Raw genomic sequence first — 21,673 nt, 5'->3', positions numbered from 1 at the left:
GGGATTACAGGTGCACACCACCATGCCCAGCTAATTTTTTTTTTATTTTTAGTACAGATGGGGTTTCACCATGTTGGTCAGGCTGGTATCGAACTGCAGACCTCATGATCTGCCTGCCTCGGCCTCCCAAAGTGCTGGGACTACAGACGTGAGCCACCGCGCCCAGCAAGTATGTACTTTAAAATGGTTAATGTTATACTATGTGATTTATCTCTCAATCCAAAAAGTGTTTAAATCTTGATTAAAGTTGTGTGCACTACCAGCATTAACAGGAATGTATATGCAAGTTAAACACACAAACAAAAGTACTGAATGTGCCCCAGTGACCTAAAGGTGCAGGGAAGTGAACAACTGGAAAACAATGAGAGCTAAACTCAAAATTGGCATTGAGTATGAAAGAATGCTTTCTCCAGTCTATGTAGGAAAAACTAGAGGAAGTGTCCATGTAGTTGGATAATTTTTCACTTATAACAAATGCCTGTAAATATGCCCCTAAATATTAAACCTTTTTTTGTTTTGTCTTTGTTTGTTGTTTTTTGTTTGTTTTGTTTTTTGAGACAGAGTCTTGCTCTGTCGCCCAGGCTGGAGTGCAGTGGCATGATCTCAGCTCACTGCCAGCTCTGCCTCCCGGGTTCACACCATTCTCCTGCCTCAGCCTCCTGAGTAGCTGGAACTACAGGCACCCACCACCATGCCGGGATAATTTTTTTTGTATTTTTAGTAGAGACGGGGTTTCACCCTGTTCACCAGGATGGTCTCCATCTCCTGACCTCGTGATCCGGCTGCCTCAGCCTCCTAAAGTGTTGAGATTTCAGGTGTGAGCCACCGTGCCTGGCCATATTAAATCATTTTTTTAATAAGAAAGTGAAGTTCAGAATCTAGAAAGGAGTTGGCAGTACCATCATTAAATTTTAAATTGTTCAGCGTACACGTGAAGAATATAACTTACATTTTAGTTCATGTTGTACATACATATAAGCAAACAGAATTTTCTATTTTGATAACAAAACCACAGGATAAAGAATCAAGTCAAATTACTTAATCTTTTCTTGTTTTAGTCTCCTTAGTTTAATAAGAAGACCAAATAGTAAGCCTGTTACATAAATTAAGTCTGTCAACCTTTTAGAATAAAGATCAGGCCAGCCACAGTGGACTCAGGGTGAATCCAAACACTTTGGTAGGACCAAGGTGGGTGGACAACCTGAGCTCAGGAGTTCGAGACCAGCCTGGCCAACATGGCAAAACCCCATCTCTACTAAAATTACCAAAAAAAAAGTAGTCAGGTTGGGTGGTGGCCGCCTGTGGTCCCAGCTACTGAGAGGCTGAGGCAGGAAATCGCCTGAACCCAAGAGGCAGAGGTTGTGTGGTAAGCCAAGATCCTGCACTTCTGCCTGAACAACAGAGCAAGACTTTGTTACTTCCTATATAAAAAAAAAAGAAAGAAGAAGAAAGTGAAAAAGAAAAAAAGATCAAAGTGAACTGAAAATATATCATGTATTGTTTTCCACAGTTCATCTGACAAAAGACAAATATCCGTGTACTGACAGAACTTACATTTTGGCTTTAGTAGGAAGCAGTGACAACAACTAGTGACTTTTAAGTAAGAAGCGTAAGGATTGTGGGTTCATGTATATGCAGGTGCATAATATAAACTTAAAGGAGATTTGAGCAAATTTTTTGAAATGGCAAGGAGAGCAGAACCTCTGAGGTTGTAGTATATATTGGGGCCCTGACCAAGAAAAAGAATGTTAGAAGAAGATATGTAAAAGATAATAAGAATAAAATTATATATGTGTTTTTGTTACATTATAAGGACCATGGTTTTAGCTTAGGAAAGGGGGAGGCTGGGATTGAATGCTTAATGGGTAGTTTCTTTTTAAGGTAATGGCAACATTCTATATATAAATAGTGTTGATGGTTCCTGTAACTTTGGGAATACCCTAAAAATCACTAAATGTGTACTTTAAACTGGTTACTTTTACAGTATCTGAGATATAACTCACATAATGTAAGAGGTAATCGAGGAAGGTAGGGAATCACTGAAGAGGCTGAGTTAATCACCTGAGAAATGTGGATGGCCTGCATCTGGGTGATAGCAGGAGAAATAGGGAAAAGTGGTTAGATTCTGGATGTTTCTTAAGAGTAAAACCTGCAGAATTTGAGGATTAATGGAAATGATGCAATGAAAAGAAAAGCATTAAGGATGACCTTATGTGCCTTAGCAACAGGATATAATTACTATCAGGTGAAATGGGAAACATCTGGGGAAAGTTGTTTGGAAACTGGATTAGAATTCAGTTTGTAGCCTTGAGTTCAAATTGCCTATTAAACTTGAATATGTACAACAGACTCCGATAAGATTGGGGGATTGGTAAGAGACTGACTGGAGATATAAATATGGGACTTATAGTATCATTCAGAAATCCATTGTACAGGAAAAGATAACCAGGAGATTGAGAGTAAAAGCATCAGGAATAATTCAAGTAAGAGGGAGACTAAAAAATAACTCTTATAATTGGCCAGGTGTGGTGGCTTGCACCTCCAATGCCAGCAGTTTGGGAGCCTGAGGCGGGCAGAAGGCTTGAGCCCAGGAGCTCGAGACCAGCCTGGGCAATATGAAGAGACCCTGTCTCTACACAAATATAAAAATTAGCTAGGCCTGGTGGCCTGCAGTCACAATCACCCAGAACATGGAAGTGGAAAGATTGCTTGAGCTTGGGAGATTGAGCTACAGTGAATCCTTGATCACACCACTACACTCCAGCCTGGACAACAGGACCAGACCCTGTCTCAATAAAGAAACAATGATAAGAATTAAAAAAAAAAAACTATTATATTTATATGGCAAAAAGGAAGTTAAATATAGTACTTTTGGTGGACGGTTGGGGATGAAAGCTTGACTGTTTAAGGTAAGTGGAATGTTCAAATGAGAGCATATTATCAATGGCAAAAATATTCAACTGAAGTTTAAGGTAACATATTAAATTTAGCAATTAGGGTGTCACTGATGACTTTTGAGAAACGACTGTGACTTCACTGTTGTGGGATAAAACTGAGAAATAATAAGAAGTGATGGAAAGGAAATAGCTAATAGAAATTCTCTGTGGAAATTAAAAGCAGAGAAAAAGTTCAGCACCATCAGAGACAGTTTTTGTTTTGAATTGTAAAATATGTTTTTTTTAATACTCGTGTGATAAGGAAATCAGGGCACTGACAAGGAAAATGAAATAAATTACACAAAAGAGAAAAAGATCAATCATATTGATGGATTGGGTCCAGGAGGACATATTTCAAAATGTGATGAAGGTTTTGAATTTGAATAAATAAGTGCATATAGATAAAGGTGTGATTTAGATCAGAATAACAAACAAAAGAAGGTGAGGAAATTAATATTCTGAAGCATAAAATTTAAAGAATTTGAGGAATATTTATGATAAATTATGACAAAGCAATGCAAAGAAATTTCAAGAAATGAACAACTTATCAAATAAAATAGATAACTTCCTGCTTCTTCCCTCTCACTTTTTTTAACTACTACTTTTACTTTTCCCATTAATATATTTTTAAAAATGACCAACATCTTCTGGGGAAATATTGTCTTTCTTTCTGGAAATTTGTATTAGATGCTTACTCATTTTTTGTGCTTTCAATACATTAACAGCATTTTTAGTCAGAAAAATATTTCTCTAAAACAATTTCATTTTAATATTTACTTGATTTAAAAGTACTGTTGCCTTTTATTTTCCTTCTTATTCATTTTGTTTTATATTGCTTCCCACACATAGTGACTAATTGACACTCACAGTATGTCAGTAATTTTTCTGGTGGTTTGTCTACAGAGAACCTAAAATGAGCTGTTTTCCCCCCCCAATAAAATAGAGTTTAGACCTACTATTGCCATGTAGTCTGGATTTTACATCTATTTAAATTGAAACTTTACTAGATTAATAACTTCATAGAGTTAAGTTCAGCCAAGAAACAGTATTTTAAATGCAAATAACCAACATCTAGCAATAAGTGGAACTTAGAGGCCTCACTATTCTGTATTCCTTTACTAATCACGAATATCTGGGGATAGTTTTCTTAGTGTCATCATGGTTACACTTGGCTTAGATTGTGCATTTTATTTTAGTGGATGTCAGCTGCAGACATTGGCTGAAAAGCACAAAAAGAAAACTTATGAGAAATGAACATTTCTTTCATACTACATGGAGATAGGACTGTCATCTCAGTGCTAAGCGGTAGTTGATGCCTCATAGAAGTTTGGTCATCTACTTCTTTAAAACAATGTTTTCTGAAGAAATAGTATGTCAAGTTAGACATTGTAGTTCAATATTCCCTAAATCAGACATAGATTTTTCTATTGTGATTAGTGATCCATATCTACCTGTTAACATTTTCTATGAATAGTGAATTATAGAGAATCTTGTTTACTTCTGTTTAAATTTAATACTGAACTCTACTGTATTCACTGACAAGACGACTTTGAATTAGCAGCACCCTGAGAATGGAGACAGTGTTTGAAGAGACAGATGAAGAAAGCACAGGAGGAGTTTCATCTTTGGAAGAAGAAATAGTCCTTGGCCAGAGACCCCATATAAGCTTTTCTTTTAGCATTCTCTTCTCAACTGTTCTATACTGTGGTGAGGTTGCCTTTGGTTTATATATGTTTGAAATTTACCGAAAAGCCAATGACAGATTCTGGATGTCATTTGCCATCAGCTTTATTATTGTGGGGGTAATTTTGGATCAAATTATCCTGATGTTTTTCAACAAAGACTCGAGGAGAAATAAGGCTGCATTGCTTTTTTGACACATTCTTCTTTTAGGACCTGTTGTGAGGTAAGTGACACAAATATTTCTCATTCACTGCCTCCAACAAGTAAATTGAATATAAGTAGATGGCTAAAAAGATTAAGGACGCCATAATTATCGTTTCCGGAATTGAAATATTTCCCTCTTTAGATTTATTTAGTTTTCACACTTTTGTAACTGTTCCTATTTAATTGTCATCAGTTATAAAGAAATGATAGATTTTTAAAAATGCAAATGGGAATAAGTCAGTCATTTCTTCTATTCTTTCTATGCATGTGCTGTAGTCCAGTCTTTACTATTTTTCTCATTCGGCTGAATGGGCATTTTAAATAGTGATGAGGCATAGAAATATAACCTTAAATTAAGGAATGAGAGAGTAGCGTGAGTGAGAAGAGAGAAAGGCTTGAAAATAATCTCATAAATTTTATTTGTCAACTGAAGCGAATTTAACTTTTTAGTGGTAGATTTTCCAGACATCCTGGAATTTGTAGCTGTTACTTGGAGTATCAAAACATAGCTTAGCAATTCATTTCCATATCACTTCAGTCTGTTACCACACTGATTTGCATGAGTACTGTAAATTTTGTTATGTTAATCTGTCTTACTCATAGTTCTAAATTCTTAGTTACTATATATGTGAATAAACATAAAATTTGGCAGGTAAATTCTTTCTTTTATAACTTCTTTTCACTGAGTGTTTTAGGTAAACTCAAGTTTATTTTTCTGCATGAATTTCAGAGCTAGATGTTGATAAATTTTATTTTATCCAATAAAACTTACACATAAACTTTAGGAAAGACTAACGTGGTTTAAAAGAACCATTCTTCATATTTATGGACCACATAGGAATTAATATTTATTTAAGATTGGTCTATCTTAAGTGTTTTTTTTTTTTTGATGTGTTTTCTTTATTGAAGTTTTTATATTTTTTAGGATTCTTGCATCATGGATTTACATTTTAGGTTAATACTATGCAAAGTATATTTTCATTTTACTTTTTATTATTGTTAACTGTTTTGTTATTGATTTAAAACTTAACTGTAGGTTGGGCATGGTGGCTCACACCTGTAATCCCAGCTCTTCGGGAGGCCAATGCAGGCGGATCATTTGAGGTCAGGAGTAGAGTCTAGTCTGATCATCACGGCGAAAAGCCATCTCTGCTAAATACCAAAAAAAAATAGCCAGGCATGTTGGTGCATGCCTGTAATCCCAGCTACTTGGGAGGCTGAAGCCAGAGAATCTTTTGAAACTGGAAGGCAGAAGTTGCACCTAGGCAACAGAGCAAAACTCTGTCAAAAAACAAACAAACAAACAAAAAAACAAACAAACAAAAAACTTAAATATATTTCATCACAAAATGTGATCTGCATTATAAAATGGAAATACATGTTTATATATGAATTATATAAACATATAAATTTAAAAATATAAATATATAAAGGGAGCCTTGAATTATTACCAGATCTGATGTCAGCTGTTAAAAAGGTTTTTCACATGAGCTAAATTAGAAAGTATTGCCTAATTGACTTTCTTTTTTTTTTTTTTTTGAGATAAACTATCATTCTTTTATGCCGAGGCTGGAGTGCATTGACACAATCTTGGCTCACTGCAACCTCTGCCTACAAAGCTCAAGAGATTCTCCTGTCTCAGCCTTCCAAGTAGCTGGAATTATAGGTGCCCACAACCATGCTCAACTAGTAGTTGAGAGATAGTGTTTCACCAGGTTGGCCAAGCTGGTCTCCAACTCCTGACCTCTAGTGAGCAATTGGCAGACTGTCAGACTGACATTTGAGAAACTCTCAGGCTGTTTACCAAAGTAACTACTTCCTCACCCTTACCTCCCACCAGCAATTATTAGGGGTTCTTATTTCTCCACATCCTTCTCCACTCCTACTGTCTCTTTAAATCATAGCTCCTAATGCAAATAAATAAAGTTTCATTGTGATTTTGGTTTCTATTTCATTTTTGAATGGTCCTGGCAGCCTTGTTGAAAATCAACTGACGGTAAATATGAGTGTATATTTTGGAGTGTCTTATCTATCCCATTGGTCTATGTATTAATCCTTATTACCAGTTTGATGAATAATGTTTTGTAATAAGTTTTTAAGTAGAAAGTATTAATTAACAAATTAATTAAGTTGATAATATTATTTTTGCAAAGTTGTTTGGCTATGTGGAGTCCTTTGCATTTCCCAACTGATCAGATGTTTGTTTCTGCCAAATATTGTTAATAATAATAACAACAATAAAGGCAATTAATTTTGATATGGAATGAATTGAATCTGTAGATAAGTTTGGGGAGTATTGTCATCTTAATAATATGAAGTCTTTCAACTCACGGTCCTGTGATGTATTTCCATTTACTTAGGTCTTTAACTTCTTTTGTTGGTGTTTGGTAGTTTTAAATGTACAGGTCTTACACTTACTTGTTAAAGTTATTTCTAAATATTTTCTTTTTTAGGTTATTATAAAAAAGGTTTTTAAAGCATCATTCTCAATCGTTCATTGCTAGTATGTAGAAATACAAATCGTTTTTGCATACAGATGTTGTGTACTGAAACTATGCTGAAACTATTTACTAGCTTTAATGTTTTTTTTGTGTGGATTCCTTCAGATTTTCTATATACAAATTATGTCATCTTGAATAGAGCTAGTTTCACATCTCCTTTTTTAAATCTGTTTGCCTTTCACATCTTGCCTGGTAACCCAACAACTAATTGTTTTGGTTAGAACCTCTAGTACTATATTAAAAATGAGTTCACATGTTTCACTTATTTCTGACATAAGGGAAAAAGTTTTCAGTCTTCCGTCAACAAAAAGAGTTAAACTCTGTAAAATATTTTGAAGGGATTTATTCTAAGCTAAATGTGAGTGACCATGGGCTATGATACTTTTCCTAGGAAGTCCTGAGTGCGTGTGCCCAATGTGGTCAGCATACAGCTTGGTTTTATACATTTTAGGGAGGCATGAGACATCAATCAAATAAACTAAGAAATACATTGGTTTATTCCAGAAAGGCTTGACAGCTCAGAGCAGTGGGGTGGTTGGGTGGATTCCAGGCTATAGGTAAATTTAAACATTTTCTGGTTGACAACTGGGTGAGTTTGTCTAAACAGCTGGGATGATAGAAAGGAAATAGGTTAAGATAAAATATTGCGGAGACCAAGGTTCTTTTGAAGACTTATAATGGCTGCCCTTAGAGAATACATGACAAATGTGTTCTATTCAAACCTTTTAAAAGTGCTAGACTTTCAGTTAACCTCTTCAGATTTGGAAGGGCCTGGAAATAAAAGATCTGGGGAAATTAATAGAGATTCCATGCAGATCCAAAATTTCCCCCACATAGGACAGCTTTGCAGGGCCATTTCAAAACATGGGGGGGAAAAAAAACCTGTTTTGGGGTAAAATATTTTTACTTTCTTCTTTATTTTGTTTTGTTATGCCAGAGTCAGAGTGGAAAGTAAGTCACAATATATAGGGTTAATTAAAATCCATCTGATGAGAATTTATGGTTTGTAGGGCATTAGTACCCAGACCCCTTATATAGGAATTTGGGCAAGATTACAAAATGATAGCTTAGTTCTCATTTTTGGCATGAAACATTGTACTAGCTTTTTTTTCCTTAATTGATGGTCTTTGCTAGTCTGAGAAAGTACTGTTTGTTGTGTGTTTTTATTTTGAGATGTGATGGATTTTGCAAAATGATTTTTTCTGCCTGTTGAGATGATCCTGTGATTTTTGTTCTTTATTCTATTAACATGATATATTTCACTGATTTTTATATGTTGAATCTGTTACAGGAAAGTGGTCCTGATCCAGACCCCAAGAGACGGTTCTTGGATCGTGTGCAAGAAAAAATTCAGGGCAAGTCCACAATGTAAAGTGAAAGCAAGTTTATTAAGAAAGTAAAGGAATAAAAGAATGGCTGCTCCATAGAGAGAGCATGCCCGAAGGCTGCTGGTTGCCCATTTTTATGGTTCTTTCTTGATGGTATGCTAAACAAGGGGCGGATTATTCATGCCTCCCCTTTTTAGCCCATATAGGGTAACTTCCTGATGTTGCCACGGCATTGGTAAACTGTCATGGCACTGGTGGGAGCGCAGCAGTGAGGACGACCAGAGGTCACTCTTTTGGCCATTTTGGTTTTTGTGCATTTTGGCTGGCTCCTTTGCTGCGACCTGTTTTATTAGCAAGTTCCTTATGATCTGTAGTTTTTATTACACACATTTTAGAACACATTTGCCATGTATTCTCTAAGGGCAGCCATTATAAAACCTCCTTTTTATCCTGTAACTTAGAATGCTTTAAATATCTGGGAATGCAGCCCAGTATGATTCACATTCATTTTTCCTGCCTCCTGTTTAAGATGGAGTTGCTCTAGTTCACATGCCTCTGACAAATCTCTTCTTGTTGTGGAAATAAATCCTATTTGGTTGTTGTGTATTATCATTTTTTATGTGTTGCTGAGTGTGGCTTTCTAGTGTGGTGTTGAGGACTTTTGTGTCTGTGGTTCATAAAGGATATTGGTCTGCAGTTTCTTCTAGTTTTTTTCTCATTTTTGATAGGCTATAGCATTTTTAATAGATTTTATTATATTTATGCCTTAACACAACAAAACAAGTATATGCAAAAGTGGAAAGGTAATTTATGAAAACATAATGATTGTTAAATTCTAGTCTACTGTAACTAAGAGGAAAATTGTGTATATATATGTCAATTGAGGACACTACCAACCTTAAGATGGATTGACATGGAAGTCCCTGATTAACATAACTTTACAGCTTAATATCCTCTCCACGATCTCCACAAGTTTTTAGAAAGTCTTACTTTCATGGCCAACTTTTTAACTTGTGTGACTATTTTATTTCTGCAAAGCTGTCTTAATGTCTTATTTTAATGTCAAAAAATAAATAAAAAGAAAAGGATGAAGGAAAAACCTTTTTTTGTTTTCACAAGCATCACCTTTGGTGTCAATTAATGAGTTTGTAGAAAGACTGGGATGACTGCTGGGTGCAGTGGCTCGTGACTGTAATCCCAGTACTTTGGGAGTCCCAGGCAGGCAGATCACAATGCCAAGAGATCGAGACCATCTGGACCAACATGGTGAAACCCTGTCTCTACTACAAACCCAAAAATTAGCTGGGTTTGGTGGCACCCACCTGTAGTTCCAGATACTTGGGAGGCTGAGGCAGGAGAATCACTTGAACATGGGAGGGAGAGGTTGCAGTGAGCCAATATCGCACCACTGCACTCCAGCCTGGCAACAGAGCAAACTCTGTCTCAAAAAAAAAAAAAAAAAAAGAAAGAAAGACTGAGATGGTTTCATGAATTATCTGTTAGGATTAAATATTAGACATTCGACTTCTAAATGTTCTCAGTTATCTTCTTTCTTTCCTTTACTCCTTGTCTTCTTTCTCTTTCCTTTTCGAATCTAAGACAATTCAATCAAGTATCTGTAAATTTTTCCTTCCCCAAACCCTGATAAAATTCTTCATGTAAGATAATGATAGACAAGGAATGGGAGAAAAACTGTTTTCTATTTGGTCAGAAGATAGAAATAATAAATGATAGTGTGTACTTAAAAGTCAAAAGTAGCTAAAAGGTATAGTGATATGATTTTCTATTTAATTTATCATACATTTCATAATTGCTAAAGAAGAGTTAGTTAATAGGGTCTAATGAAATGATATGTTATGGCCATTGGATTATGTGGTGAGAGAGAGGTACAGTAGTAGACAATGACAGAGGAGATGTTGGAGATATTGAAAATATCCTGTTTGTTTAAAGAAGGGTGTTACTTACATTAATGATTTTTAAATAAATTTTAACAATGTCTCCTTTTTGGAAAATTGCATTTTGTTTTAGAGAAAATGGGCTCCAGACCATTTAGTCACATAATTTTCTTTTAGATTTATGCTGGATTTGTTCATTTTTGCAAGTTATTGGGTGTATAGAAGCTTAAAATTAATACAATTTTCTAACAAAATATTATTTTGCACTGAGCTTTATTACGCTGATGATGCTTTTTTTTGCATTGAAATGTTTCTTCTGATTTTATAAAAGCACAAACTTTTCTGCCTTTTCTGTTGTTTACATTTTTTTTTTTGCTGTTAGCTTTTATTTCTTGTTCTTATCCTTGAATTATAACTCTTTAACACCTGACAGCTTGTAGTTCTGAATATGTATGTTTAGTCTATTTGCCCGCATTGCGTTATTTTAAAACTTACAGTTACTTATATATTTATTTTTTTGAAATGGCATCTTGCCGTGTTGTGCTGCTTGGAGAGCAGTGGTGTAATCTCAGCTCCCTGCAGTTTCTGCCACCCAGGCTCAAGCAATACTCTTGCCTCAGCAATAACTGGGACTACCTACAGGCACGCATCACCACACCAGGCTAATTTCTGTATTTTTAGGTGAGATAGTGTTTCACCATGTAGCCCAGGCTGGTCTCTGACTCCTGAGCTCAAGGGATCCGCCCCTTCTCGACCTCCCAAAGTGCTGGGATTCCAGGCATGAGCCAGCGAACCTGGCCACACTTATTTAATTTTATTCTTTATAAATCTTTTCTGCCTAGGATATATAAGACTTCTTTAATCTGAGAATTCATGATTGTAACAATTTGAAACTCTTTTTCTAGTCATTAATTTAAAAATACTGCCACTTCCTGTATTCTTTTAAAATTCTGATCAGAAGTGTAGGCTTTATCATTCTTTTCTTAAATGCCCTATAATCTCCATAATATATTAGATGCTTCTTTCTCTCTTTGCTACTTTTTTTGTAATTTTGTTAAAGTTATTTATTTTTCAATTATCTAATTAGCTTTCAACTAATTTACCCAGTGATTTTTATATTTTGTTTTCTAGATATTCTGTTGGTTCTTTTTAATACTTGCTCATCATTGAGAAGCATTATTTTTTCATACTTCTGAAGTACTGCATTATTTCTTCAAAAAGTAAATATTTTTTGGTTTGGTAAATTTTACATAGGAAATATGTTGGGGTCATCTTGTGCTTCTTATTCATGGTATCTTGTTTTTATTCATGTTTTGTGATTTTTTTAATAAAGATCTGCTTATTTCCCATAGATTTTTATTTGTGAAAGTTCTTTGAGGACTACTTTGAAGTTAAGGTCCACTATAGATCATATCTATGTATGTTTTTGTCACTTACATGTGGCTGTTTTAAGCATTCATTGAGTTGTTTTAGACTGCTGTCTTAAAATAATGCTAAATGAGCTAAATTTCACCACTAGAGAAAAATCATAAGTCAAAATATGTTCCAGTGAAAATTTGGGGTCCTCCCTTTGAGGCAGTTGACATTTGTATCATGGGAAGAACACCTAAAAACATTGACGTCTTTAGAAAGTTGTCAGAATAGTATGTTTCTGGAGAAATAGCTTTTGTATGTGTCAGAATATAAATGCATTAGAAAAAAATTGTGATATTATTTAATCAAACTGACCTTGAGAAAGTGAATTGAATTGTGTATGAATGATGGAATTTTTAGTTTTTCATCTGCTGTTTGAATTTTTGTTTATCAGACTGCAGTTATGTGTTATTTGAAGTTGAAAATGAGGGGAAGAACTACCATAAATAATAATATTAGAAACTGTTAGAAACTTATTTTTTATCCAGTATGATTAAGTTATTATTTGCCATTTGATGGTATAATTTCAAAATTAAGAGTTCCTCTCCTGATAAACTTTCAAATATTTCTAGATATCTGTCACCAATAAATGTTAATCTCGGATGTTACTTCATGTTAACAGGTGTTTGCAGACCATTATAAATTACCACAAATTGTTGAAAATCTTAAACAGGAGAAGGAAGAGAGTCAAGTTAGCATCACAAAGAGAAACATGATGCTGGAAAGGGAGATTGCACTCTCAATCTGGGATAATTTCTTGCAGCAGGCTTTCAAGTACATGTCAGTGATTCAGGCTTTTCTTGGTTCTGTTCCACAGTTAATTTTTCAGATATCTATCACTCTCACTATACAAGAATGGCCTTTGGGTAGAGGTAAGTTGAGTTACTTGATGCTGAAAGACACACGAGATGAATAAGGTGTACTAATATAACAGAAATTGAGAAGTTGAAATATGTAATCCCAAATTACAGTTGCACTAAATTTTTTATAAGATTGAGTTTCTATGAATTTGTTTGATTACCAGATTATAAAAAGATGCTGCTGGAATCCATAGAAATTTAATATAAATAAAAGTTAGCATCAATTTATTTTATTGACCCTGAAGAGTTAAATTAAGCTTGATATAATATTTAGAGATGAAGCGGAGGAATAAGTTTTTATCTAAAACATATTTTTGTTATAATCTGCCTTGTATAAACAGCATTGCTTTTTTTTTTTTTTTTTTTTTTTTTGAGACAGAGTCTTGCTTTGTCGCCTAGGCTGGAGTTCAGTGGCCCAATCTCGGCCCACTGCAAGCTCCGCCTCCCAGGTTCACACCATTCTCCTGCCTCAGCCTCCTGAGTAGCTGGGACTACAGGTGCCTGCCACCACGCCCGGCTAATTTTTTCATATTTTTAGTAGAGATGGGGTTTCACTGTGTTAGGCAGGATGGTCTCGATCTCCTGACCTTGTGATCCACCTGCCTTGGCCTCCCAAAGTACTGGGATTACTGGCATGAGCCACCGCACCCAGCCAAACAGCATTGCTTTTAATAGAAGTCAAAACTGCATGAAAATTAGAATCTGCCTAAGACTATAAAATTTTTAAAAGTCACCAGGCAAATAGTTCTGTATATTTTATTTTAAATTTTTACCTTAGATACAGGGAGTATATGTACAGTATACATATAGGTTTGTTACATGGGAATATTTTGAGATACTGAGGTTTGGAGTGTGGATCCCATCACCCAGGTAGTAAGCATAGTATACAATAGGGAGTTTTTTTTTAGCCCACCCTGTTCTTCCCTCCACCCAATAGTGGTCGACAAGGTCTGTTATTTCCATATTTATGTTCAGATGTGCTGAATGTTCAGCTTCTGCTTATGAGTAATACATCTATTTGGTTTTCTATTCCTGAAATGATTTGCTTAGGATAATGGCCTCCACCTGCATTTATGTTGACGCAAACGACATGATTTATTTATTTTGTATGGCTGCACAGTATTCCAAGTACACATACATGGAATACTATGCAACCATATGAAAGAAATTAATCAATTATTTTCCATATCCAATGTACCGTTGACGTGCACCTGAGTTGATCCCATGTCTTTGCTATGGTGAATAGTGCAGCAATAAACATACGACTGCATGTGTCTTGGACATAGAATGATTTATATTCCTTTGGGTTCATACCCACTAATGGGATTGCTGGGTTGAAATGTTAGCTCAGTATTAAATTCTTTGAGAAACTTCCAGAGTGCTTTCCACAATAGCTGATCTAAGTTACACTTCTATCAGCAGTGTGTAAGCATTCCTCTTTCTCAGCATCCTCACCCAGCATGAGTTGGTTTTTGACATTTTAATAGTAGCCATTTTTGCTGGTGTGAGATACTATCTCATTGTGGTTTTGATTTGCATTTCTCTGGTGATTACTGATGCTGAAATTGTGGGGGTTTTTGTTGTTGTTGTTGTTGTTGTTGTTGTTGTTTTTTGAGATGGAGTTTCACTCTTGTTGCCAAGGCTGGAGTGCCCTGGCATGATTTTGACCCACTGCAACCTCCACCTCCCAGATTCAAGTGATTCTCCTGCCTCAGCCTCCCGGGTAGCTGTGATTGCAGGCATGTGCCAACATGCCCAGCTAATTTTTACATTGTAAAACCTTGTAGAAACAAGGTTTTGCTATATTGTCCAGGCTGGTCTTGAACTCCTGACCTCAGGTTATCCACCCAACTCGGCCTCCCAAAGTGCCGGGATTATAGGGGTGAGCCACCGCACATGGACTTATGCTGAGCAGTTTTTCATATGCTTGTTGGCCACTTCTATGTCTTCTTTTGAGAAGTGTCTGTTCATTTTCTTTTACCTATTTTTTTTTTTTTTGAGACAGAGTCTCACTCTGTGGCCTAGGCTGGAGTGCAGTGGTGCAATCCTGGCTCACTGCAAGTTCCGCCTCCTGGGTTGATGCCATTCTCCTGCCTCACCCTCCCAAGCAGCTGGGACCACAGGTGCCCACCACCATGCCCAGCTAAATTTTTTTTTTGTATTTTTAGTAGAGATGGGGTTTCACCGTGTTAGCCAGGATGGTTTTGATCTCCTGACCTCGTATTCTGCCTGCCTTAGCATCCCAAAGTGCTGGGATTACAGGCATGAGCCACTGCCCTTGGCTACTTTTACATATTTTTTAACAGAGTTATTTGTTTTGTGCTTGTTGATTTAAGTTCTCTGTAGATTCTGGATCTTAAGCCTTTGCTTGATGCATAGTTTGCAAATATCTTCTCCCATTGTGTAGGTTGTCTGTTTGCTCTGTTTACAGTTTCTTTTGCTGTGCAGAAAACTTTTAATTTAATTAGGTCCCAATTTTCTATTTTTGTGTTTTATGCAAAATTTAATTTGGGGACTTAGCTAAATTCTTTTTGCCACTATCAGTGTTTAAAATAATACTTCCTAGGTTATTTTCCACAATTTTTATAGGTTGAGGTCTTACATTTAAACATTTCATCCATTTTGAGTTAATTTTTGTATATGGTGAAAGGCAGGAGTTCAGTTTAATTCTTCTATATATGGCTAGCCAGTTATCCTAGATTCATTTATTTAAAAGGGAATCTTTTTCACATTGCCTATTTCATTGGCCTTGTCAAAGATCAGATAGTTGTAGGTGTGTGGCCTTATACCTGGGCTCCATGACCTGTTTTCTTGGTCTCTGTGTCTGTTTTTGCACCAGTGCTAAGCTGTTTTTGTTACTGCAGCTTTTAAGTGTAGTTTGAAGTCAGGTAGAGTAACATCACTGGCTTTGTTATTTTTGCTTATGATTGCTTTGACTAATTGGGCTTCTTGTTGCTGTTCCACATGAAATTTAGAATAGAATTTTTTCTAATTTTGTGAAGAATGACATTGGCAGTTTGACAGGAATTGCATTAAATAATTTGAGCTTCTGCCTATTCAGTATGATGTTGTCGATGGGTTCATTATAGAAGACTCTTATTATTTCAAGTACATTCTTTTGATGCTTAATGTGTTGAGTTTATCATGAAGAGATGTTTGACTTTATCAATCCCTTTTTCTGTTTTGGTTTTTTGCTTTTGATTCTGTTTATGTGGTGATCACATTTATTGATTTGGATATGTCGAGCCAGCTTTGCATTCCAGGAATAAAGCCTACTGTGATTATGGTGTACTAGCTTTTTGATGCACTTTGAGATCCAGTTTGCTGAGATTTTGTTAAGGATTTTTTCATCTGTGTTCATGAGGGATATTGGACAGAAGTTTTCTTGTGTCTCTGCTAGGTTTTGGTATCAGGCTGATGCTGGGCTAATAGAATCTGGGCTCACAGATTGAGATGGGAAAAAGGCCCCTTCACCTTTTGTTTGAATAATTGTAATCACATTGTTATTAATTCTTTGTACATCAGGAAAAATTTGGCTATGAATTCATCTGCTCCAGGGATTTTTTAAAAAAAGTATTGGTAGGTTATTTAGCACCTAAACAATTTAAGGCATAGATAATGGCCTATTCAGAGTTTCAATCTCTTCTTGATTTAGTCTTGGGAGATTGTGTGCTTCCAAGAATTTATCTGTTTCCTCTAGAATTTCTAATTTGTGTGCATAGAGTTGTTCACAGTTGTCTCTGAGGATCTTTTGTATTTCTGTGGGATCAGTCATATACTGCCTATATTGTTTTGATTGTGCTTCTTTGGATTTTCTTGTCCCTTTTTTTTTTTTTGAGACTGAGTTTTTTTCTGTCACCAGGGTTGCAGTTCAGTGACGTGATCTTGGATCACTGACACCTCCACCTCCCAGGATCAAGCAATTCTCATGCCTCAGCCTCCTGAGTAGCTGGGATTACAGGCATGCACCTCCATGCCTGGTTAATTTTTGTATTTTTAGTAGAGACAGGGTTTTACCATGTTGTCCCAGCTGATCTCAAGCTCTTAATCTCAAGGGATCCTCCCATGTCAACCTCTGAAAGTACTGGGATTACAGAGGTGAGTCATCATAGGCAGCATTTATTTTTTGGTTTTTTTTTGTTTTGTTTTGTTTTTTGTCTTTGTTAATTTAGATAGCACACTATCCATTTATTTATTTATTTTATTTTCAAAGGCCAACTCTTGGTTTGGTTTAAGTGATCTTTCATATTTATTTTGCATCTCAGTTTCATTAACTTCTCTAGCTTTAGTTATTTTCTTCTGCTAGATTTGGTGTTGGTTCCCCCTCCCTCCCAGTTCCTTTAGGTGCAAAGTTAAATTGTTAATTTGAGGTTTTTCTAACTTCTTGATGAAGGCATTAAAGGGCTATAAACTTTCCACTTAACCCTGCTTTGGCTGCATCCCAGAGATTTGGGAAAGTTTTTCTTATTTTAATTTATTTCAAATAATTATTTTAATTTCTGCCTTAATTTTTATGTTCACCTGGGAGTTATTCCAATGTAAGTTGTTTGATTTCCCTGTATTTTTGTATTTTGAGAGATCTTCTTGGTATTGATTTCTATTTTTATTGCACCATGGATCAAGACTGTGCTTTGTGTGATTTGTTTCTTTTGAATTGAATGAGGCTTGCCTTAGTAAATTGCTCAGAGTCAATCTTAGGCTATATTCTGTGTGCAGATGAGAAGAATGACAATTCTTTGTCATGGGTGGCATGCTCATTCTGTAGATGTGTGTTAGTTCCAGTTGGTCAGGTGCTGAGTTTAAGTCCAGAGTTTCTTTGCTGTCTTTTCATAGGTCAAGAAGAACTTGTTCTACAAATTGGTGCTCCATTTTTATATGTATGTGTATTTAGGACAGTGCTTGATTGTACCCATTATTATTATGTAATGACCTTCATTGTCCTTTTCAATTTTCAGTGGTTTCACATCTGTTTTCCTGCTCTCTTTGTTTTCCATTAGCATGATAGATCTTACCTGCTCCTTTACTTTGAGGGTATGGGTGTCATTGGATGTGAGATGAGTGCCTTGAAGGCCACAGATGGTTGGGTTTTGTCTTTTTATTCAGCCTACCACTGTGTGTCATTCAAGGTTAGTATTGATATGTATGATTTTGATCCTGTTATGTTGTTAGCTGGTTGATAGGTAGACTTTGTTGTACAGCTGCTTTAAAGTGCATGTGTCCTTGCTCTTAAGTGTGCTTTAGTGAGAGCAGATACCATTCTTTCAAATGCATGTTTGGCATTCCCTTGAGGATGTGTTGAAAGTCTAATCTACTTCAAGTGTATGCCCTTAGCATTTGTTTGTCTGAGAAGAATTTTATTTCTTTTTTTCTTATGAATCTTAGTTTGGTGGGATATAAAATTATTGGATTTTTTTTTTTAATGTTGAAAATAGGCCCCCAGTCTCTGGTTTCTGCTAAGAGGTCTGCTGCCATCCTGATGATGTTCTCTCTATAAGTGACCTACCACTTCTCTCTAGCTGTATTTATATTTTCATGTTTGTTTCCTTTCTTTCTTTTGTTTGTTTGCTTGTTTCTTTTTGCACTGACCTTGGTGAATCTGATGACTCTGTGCCTTGGGAATGGTCATCTTACATAGCATCTGGCTGGGGTTCTCTATTTTATTTGGATTTGGATGTTGACCTCTCTAGTGTGATGAGGAAGACTTTCATGACTGTCTCCTCAAATTTGTTTTTCAGCTTGCTTATTCTTTCTCCTTTTCTCTCTGGAATGCTGGTGAGTCAAGTCATAGATTTGGTCGCTTTACATAACTCCACTATTTCTTGGATGTTTTATTCATTTTGAATTATTTTTGCTTTATTATTGTTTGACCAAGTTGATTTGAAGAACCAGTCTTGGAGCTCTGAAATTCTTTCCTCAGCTTGGTCTATTCCCCTCTTAACACTTCCATTTGTATTATAATGTTCTTATTGAGAAGTTTTCAGCTGAAGAAGTCAATTTTTGGTCTTTCTTTAAGTGGCTATTTCATCTTTCAGCTCTTGAATTTCTTTATTGCATTGCTTGGCTTTCTTGGGTTGCTTTGAAATTTTAATAACTTACAGTAAATGTTGAAGGAGACCCAAAACGACATGCTGACTTTAGATATTCAGAAAATTTGATTGTAAATTCTCAGGCAAGGAGTTTTGCCTCTTTGACAGCCTATTTGATGGTCACCAGGTGGTCTTTGCTCCCATATAAATTCCTCAGATAAGAAGTTTTGTCTCTGGGAGGTCTGTTTTATGGTCATCAGATGATTTCTGCTCTCCTCAATAACATGATTGTAGTGGCAGTTACCTGAGTCTACACCTAAATAACATGAAATAGAACCCCCAACACAAACACTGAACCAATATCAGTTTTCTCTTAAACTGTGTACTGGAATTATGCAAAATTATTTAAAATGCAGCCTTTGGGGGAATATGTAAGTGTACATTGAACATGTCTGCACTGTCTTTGCACCTTTTCAGTACCCTATTATGTCAAATTCAAAAAATAGTCATCAGAGCCAGGGGCAGTGGCTCATGCCTGTAATCCCAGCCCTTTGGGAGGCTGAGGCGGACAGATCACCTGAGGTCAGGAGTTAGAGACCAGCCTGGCCAACATGGAGAAACCTTGCCTCTACTAAAAATACAGAATTAACCATGTGTGGTGGAGCATGCCTGTAATCCCAGCTACTGGGGAGGCTGAGGCAGGGGAATCGCTTGAAACCGGGAGGCAGAGGTTGCGGTAAGCCAAGATGGCACCATTGCACTCCAGCCTGGGAAACAACAGCAAAACTCCACCTCAAAAAATAAAATAAAAAATAAAAAATAGTCACCAGGAATGTAGACATTTAGATATATGTTGTTCAAGTATACACGAAGAGGAAGATAACTAGTTGAATAGATGCATGTTGATTATCTGCAAAAGTAAAATAAAATCAAAACATTTTTATTTGGCATTTAAGAGGGAAGTGCTGATTGCAACATGTAAAACGAAGGTAATCATTTTTTATTTTCGGAGTTGATAAATATAGATGAACAAAACACCACTAAAAGACATGGAATATATAGTATTTTATTACAAAGATGTCATTTGACATCAGATGTCATTTGAAATTCTTTCATAACAAGGGAAGTTTTTAGCATATATGTGAACAACAAACTAAGACTAAGAAGTTGTTTGTCAAATAAATAGATATTTGACAAGTGGGCATTCAAACCAAATGAGAAGCAGTTAGGTACATGTTTACATGTGTCCAAAATTATTGAAGTTTATGGGACCTTCAGCAGTAAAACAAATGATGGCTGAATAAACCTGTAACTATACAACCACAACCATATCCCATGGGATAGGATCTATAGTTGGAAATTTTTTTACAAATAAGTTGTACTAGCTTCATGGCATTAGATGCAGTTTTCATTGTATGCAGAGATCTGTAGACTGTGTGTATTTGTGTGTTCACTTTTCCTATTACCACTAATATTTTTAACAAGATTCATAATTATTTGCTTTCTATTAACTGACAAAACGTAGACGGACACCTATTTATAAACATATGAAAATTGTGTTAGTGTAGGCCAGGCACGGTGGCTCACACCTGTAATCCCAGCACTTTAGGAGGCCAAGGTGGGTAGATCACATGAGGTTAAGGTTTCAAGGCTAGCTTGGCCAACATGGTGAAGCCCTGTCTGTCTCTACTAAAAATACAATAATTAGCTGGACATGGTAGCAGGTACCTGTAATCTCATCTACTCAGGAGGCTGAGGCAAGAGAATGGCTTGAACCCAGCAGGCAGAGGATGCAATGAGCTGAGACAGTGCCATTGCACTCCAGCCTGGGGAACAAGAGCAAACCTCCATCCCCTCCAACAACAACAACAACAACAACAACAAAAGCAAAAAAAAAAAAACAAGAAAAAAACAAAAAGAAAATGGTACCAGTGGTCAGTGTAATACAATTTTATGGTGTGGCTGTTTTTCCCCTTTAGTCTCAGAGTCAGTCTCTCTCTCTCTCTCTCTCTCTCACTGCCTGTCTCTCTCCCTCTCTCTCCTCCCCCCGCCTCCTTTCTTTCTCTATTTTTTTTTTTACATCGACAGGTTACATTGTATGTTTTTATTGTGTACAAGATGATGTTAGAGGTATATATATGACATGGAATAGTTAAATCCAGAAAATTAACAAATGCATTTTCTCACACAGTTATCTCTTTTTTTTTTTTTTTGGTAAGAGCAATTAACATCCATTCTGTGTATATATTTCAACAATATACCTTCACTAACTGTAGTGACCCTCCTATACAATAGATCTCTTTAAATCTATTACTCCTATCTGACTGTAATTATAAATCTTTTGTTAAAATTCTCCTCATTCTTTCTTTTCCTATAACCACTCCAGTCTCTGGTAACCATTGTTTCACTCTCTGTATCCACAGAGCCTTTTTTTTTTCTTGTAAGTTTTGTCATAAAAGTGAGACCTTTTTTTTCACTCAACGTAATGTTCTCCAGGTTCATCCCTGTTGCTGCAGATGAGAATTTCTTTCTTTTTTATAGCTGAATACTATTCCACTGTGTATATGTACCACATTTTCTTTATGTATTCATTCACTGATGTACACTTGTGGTGATTCTGTATCTTGCTTACTGTGAATAATGCTGAAATAAACATAAGAGTGTATATATCGCTTCAACATACTGGATTCAATTCATTTTGATACATTTTCAAAAGTGGAATTTCTGGATAATGCATTAGTACTAACTTCTAATTTTTGACGAAGCTCCAAACTGTTCATGGAGTAAAATGGGTTTAGTGATGTATAATGGGTGTAATAATTTACAT

General features: G+C 35.9%; 1 protein-coding gene across 1 annotated transcript in view; it reads left to right on the top strand.

The window, feature by feature from the left end:
- Positions 1-4,507: 4,507 nt before the first annotated feature.
- The window catches only part of LOC100967633 (XK-related protein 3), a 41,189-nt gene continuing 24,023 nt past the window's right edge, over positions 4,508-21,673 (top strand). The window contains 3 exon segments of the mRNA XM_034948476.3: positions 4,508-4,842; positions 12,583-12,611; positions 12,614-12,832. Of these exon segments, the coding sequence (XP_034804367.3) occupies positions 4,508-4,842; positions 12,583-12,611; positions 12,614-12,832 (583 nt within the window).

The sequence above is a fragment of the Pan paniscus genome, chromosome Y (genome assembly GCF_029289425.2).
Source record: "Pan paniscus chromosome Y, NHGRI_mPanPan1-v2.0_pri, whole genome shotgun sequence".
In the NCBI taxonomy this organism is placed as follows: Eukaryota; Metazoa; Chordata; class Mammalia; order Primates; family Hominidae; genus Pan; species Pan paniscus.
This window is presented reverse-complemented; position numbering and strand designations above follow the sequence as displayed.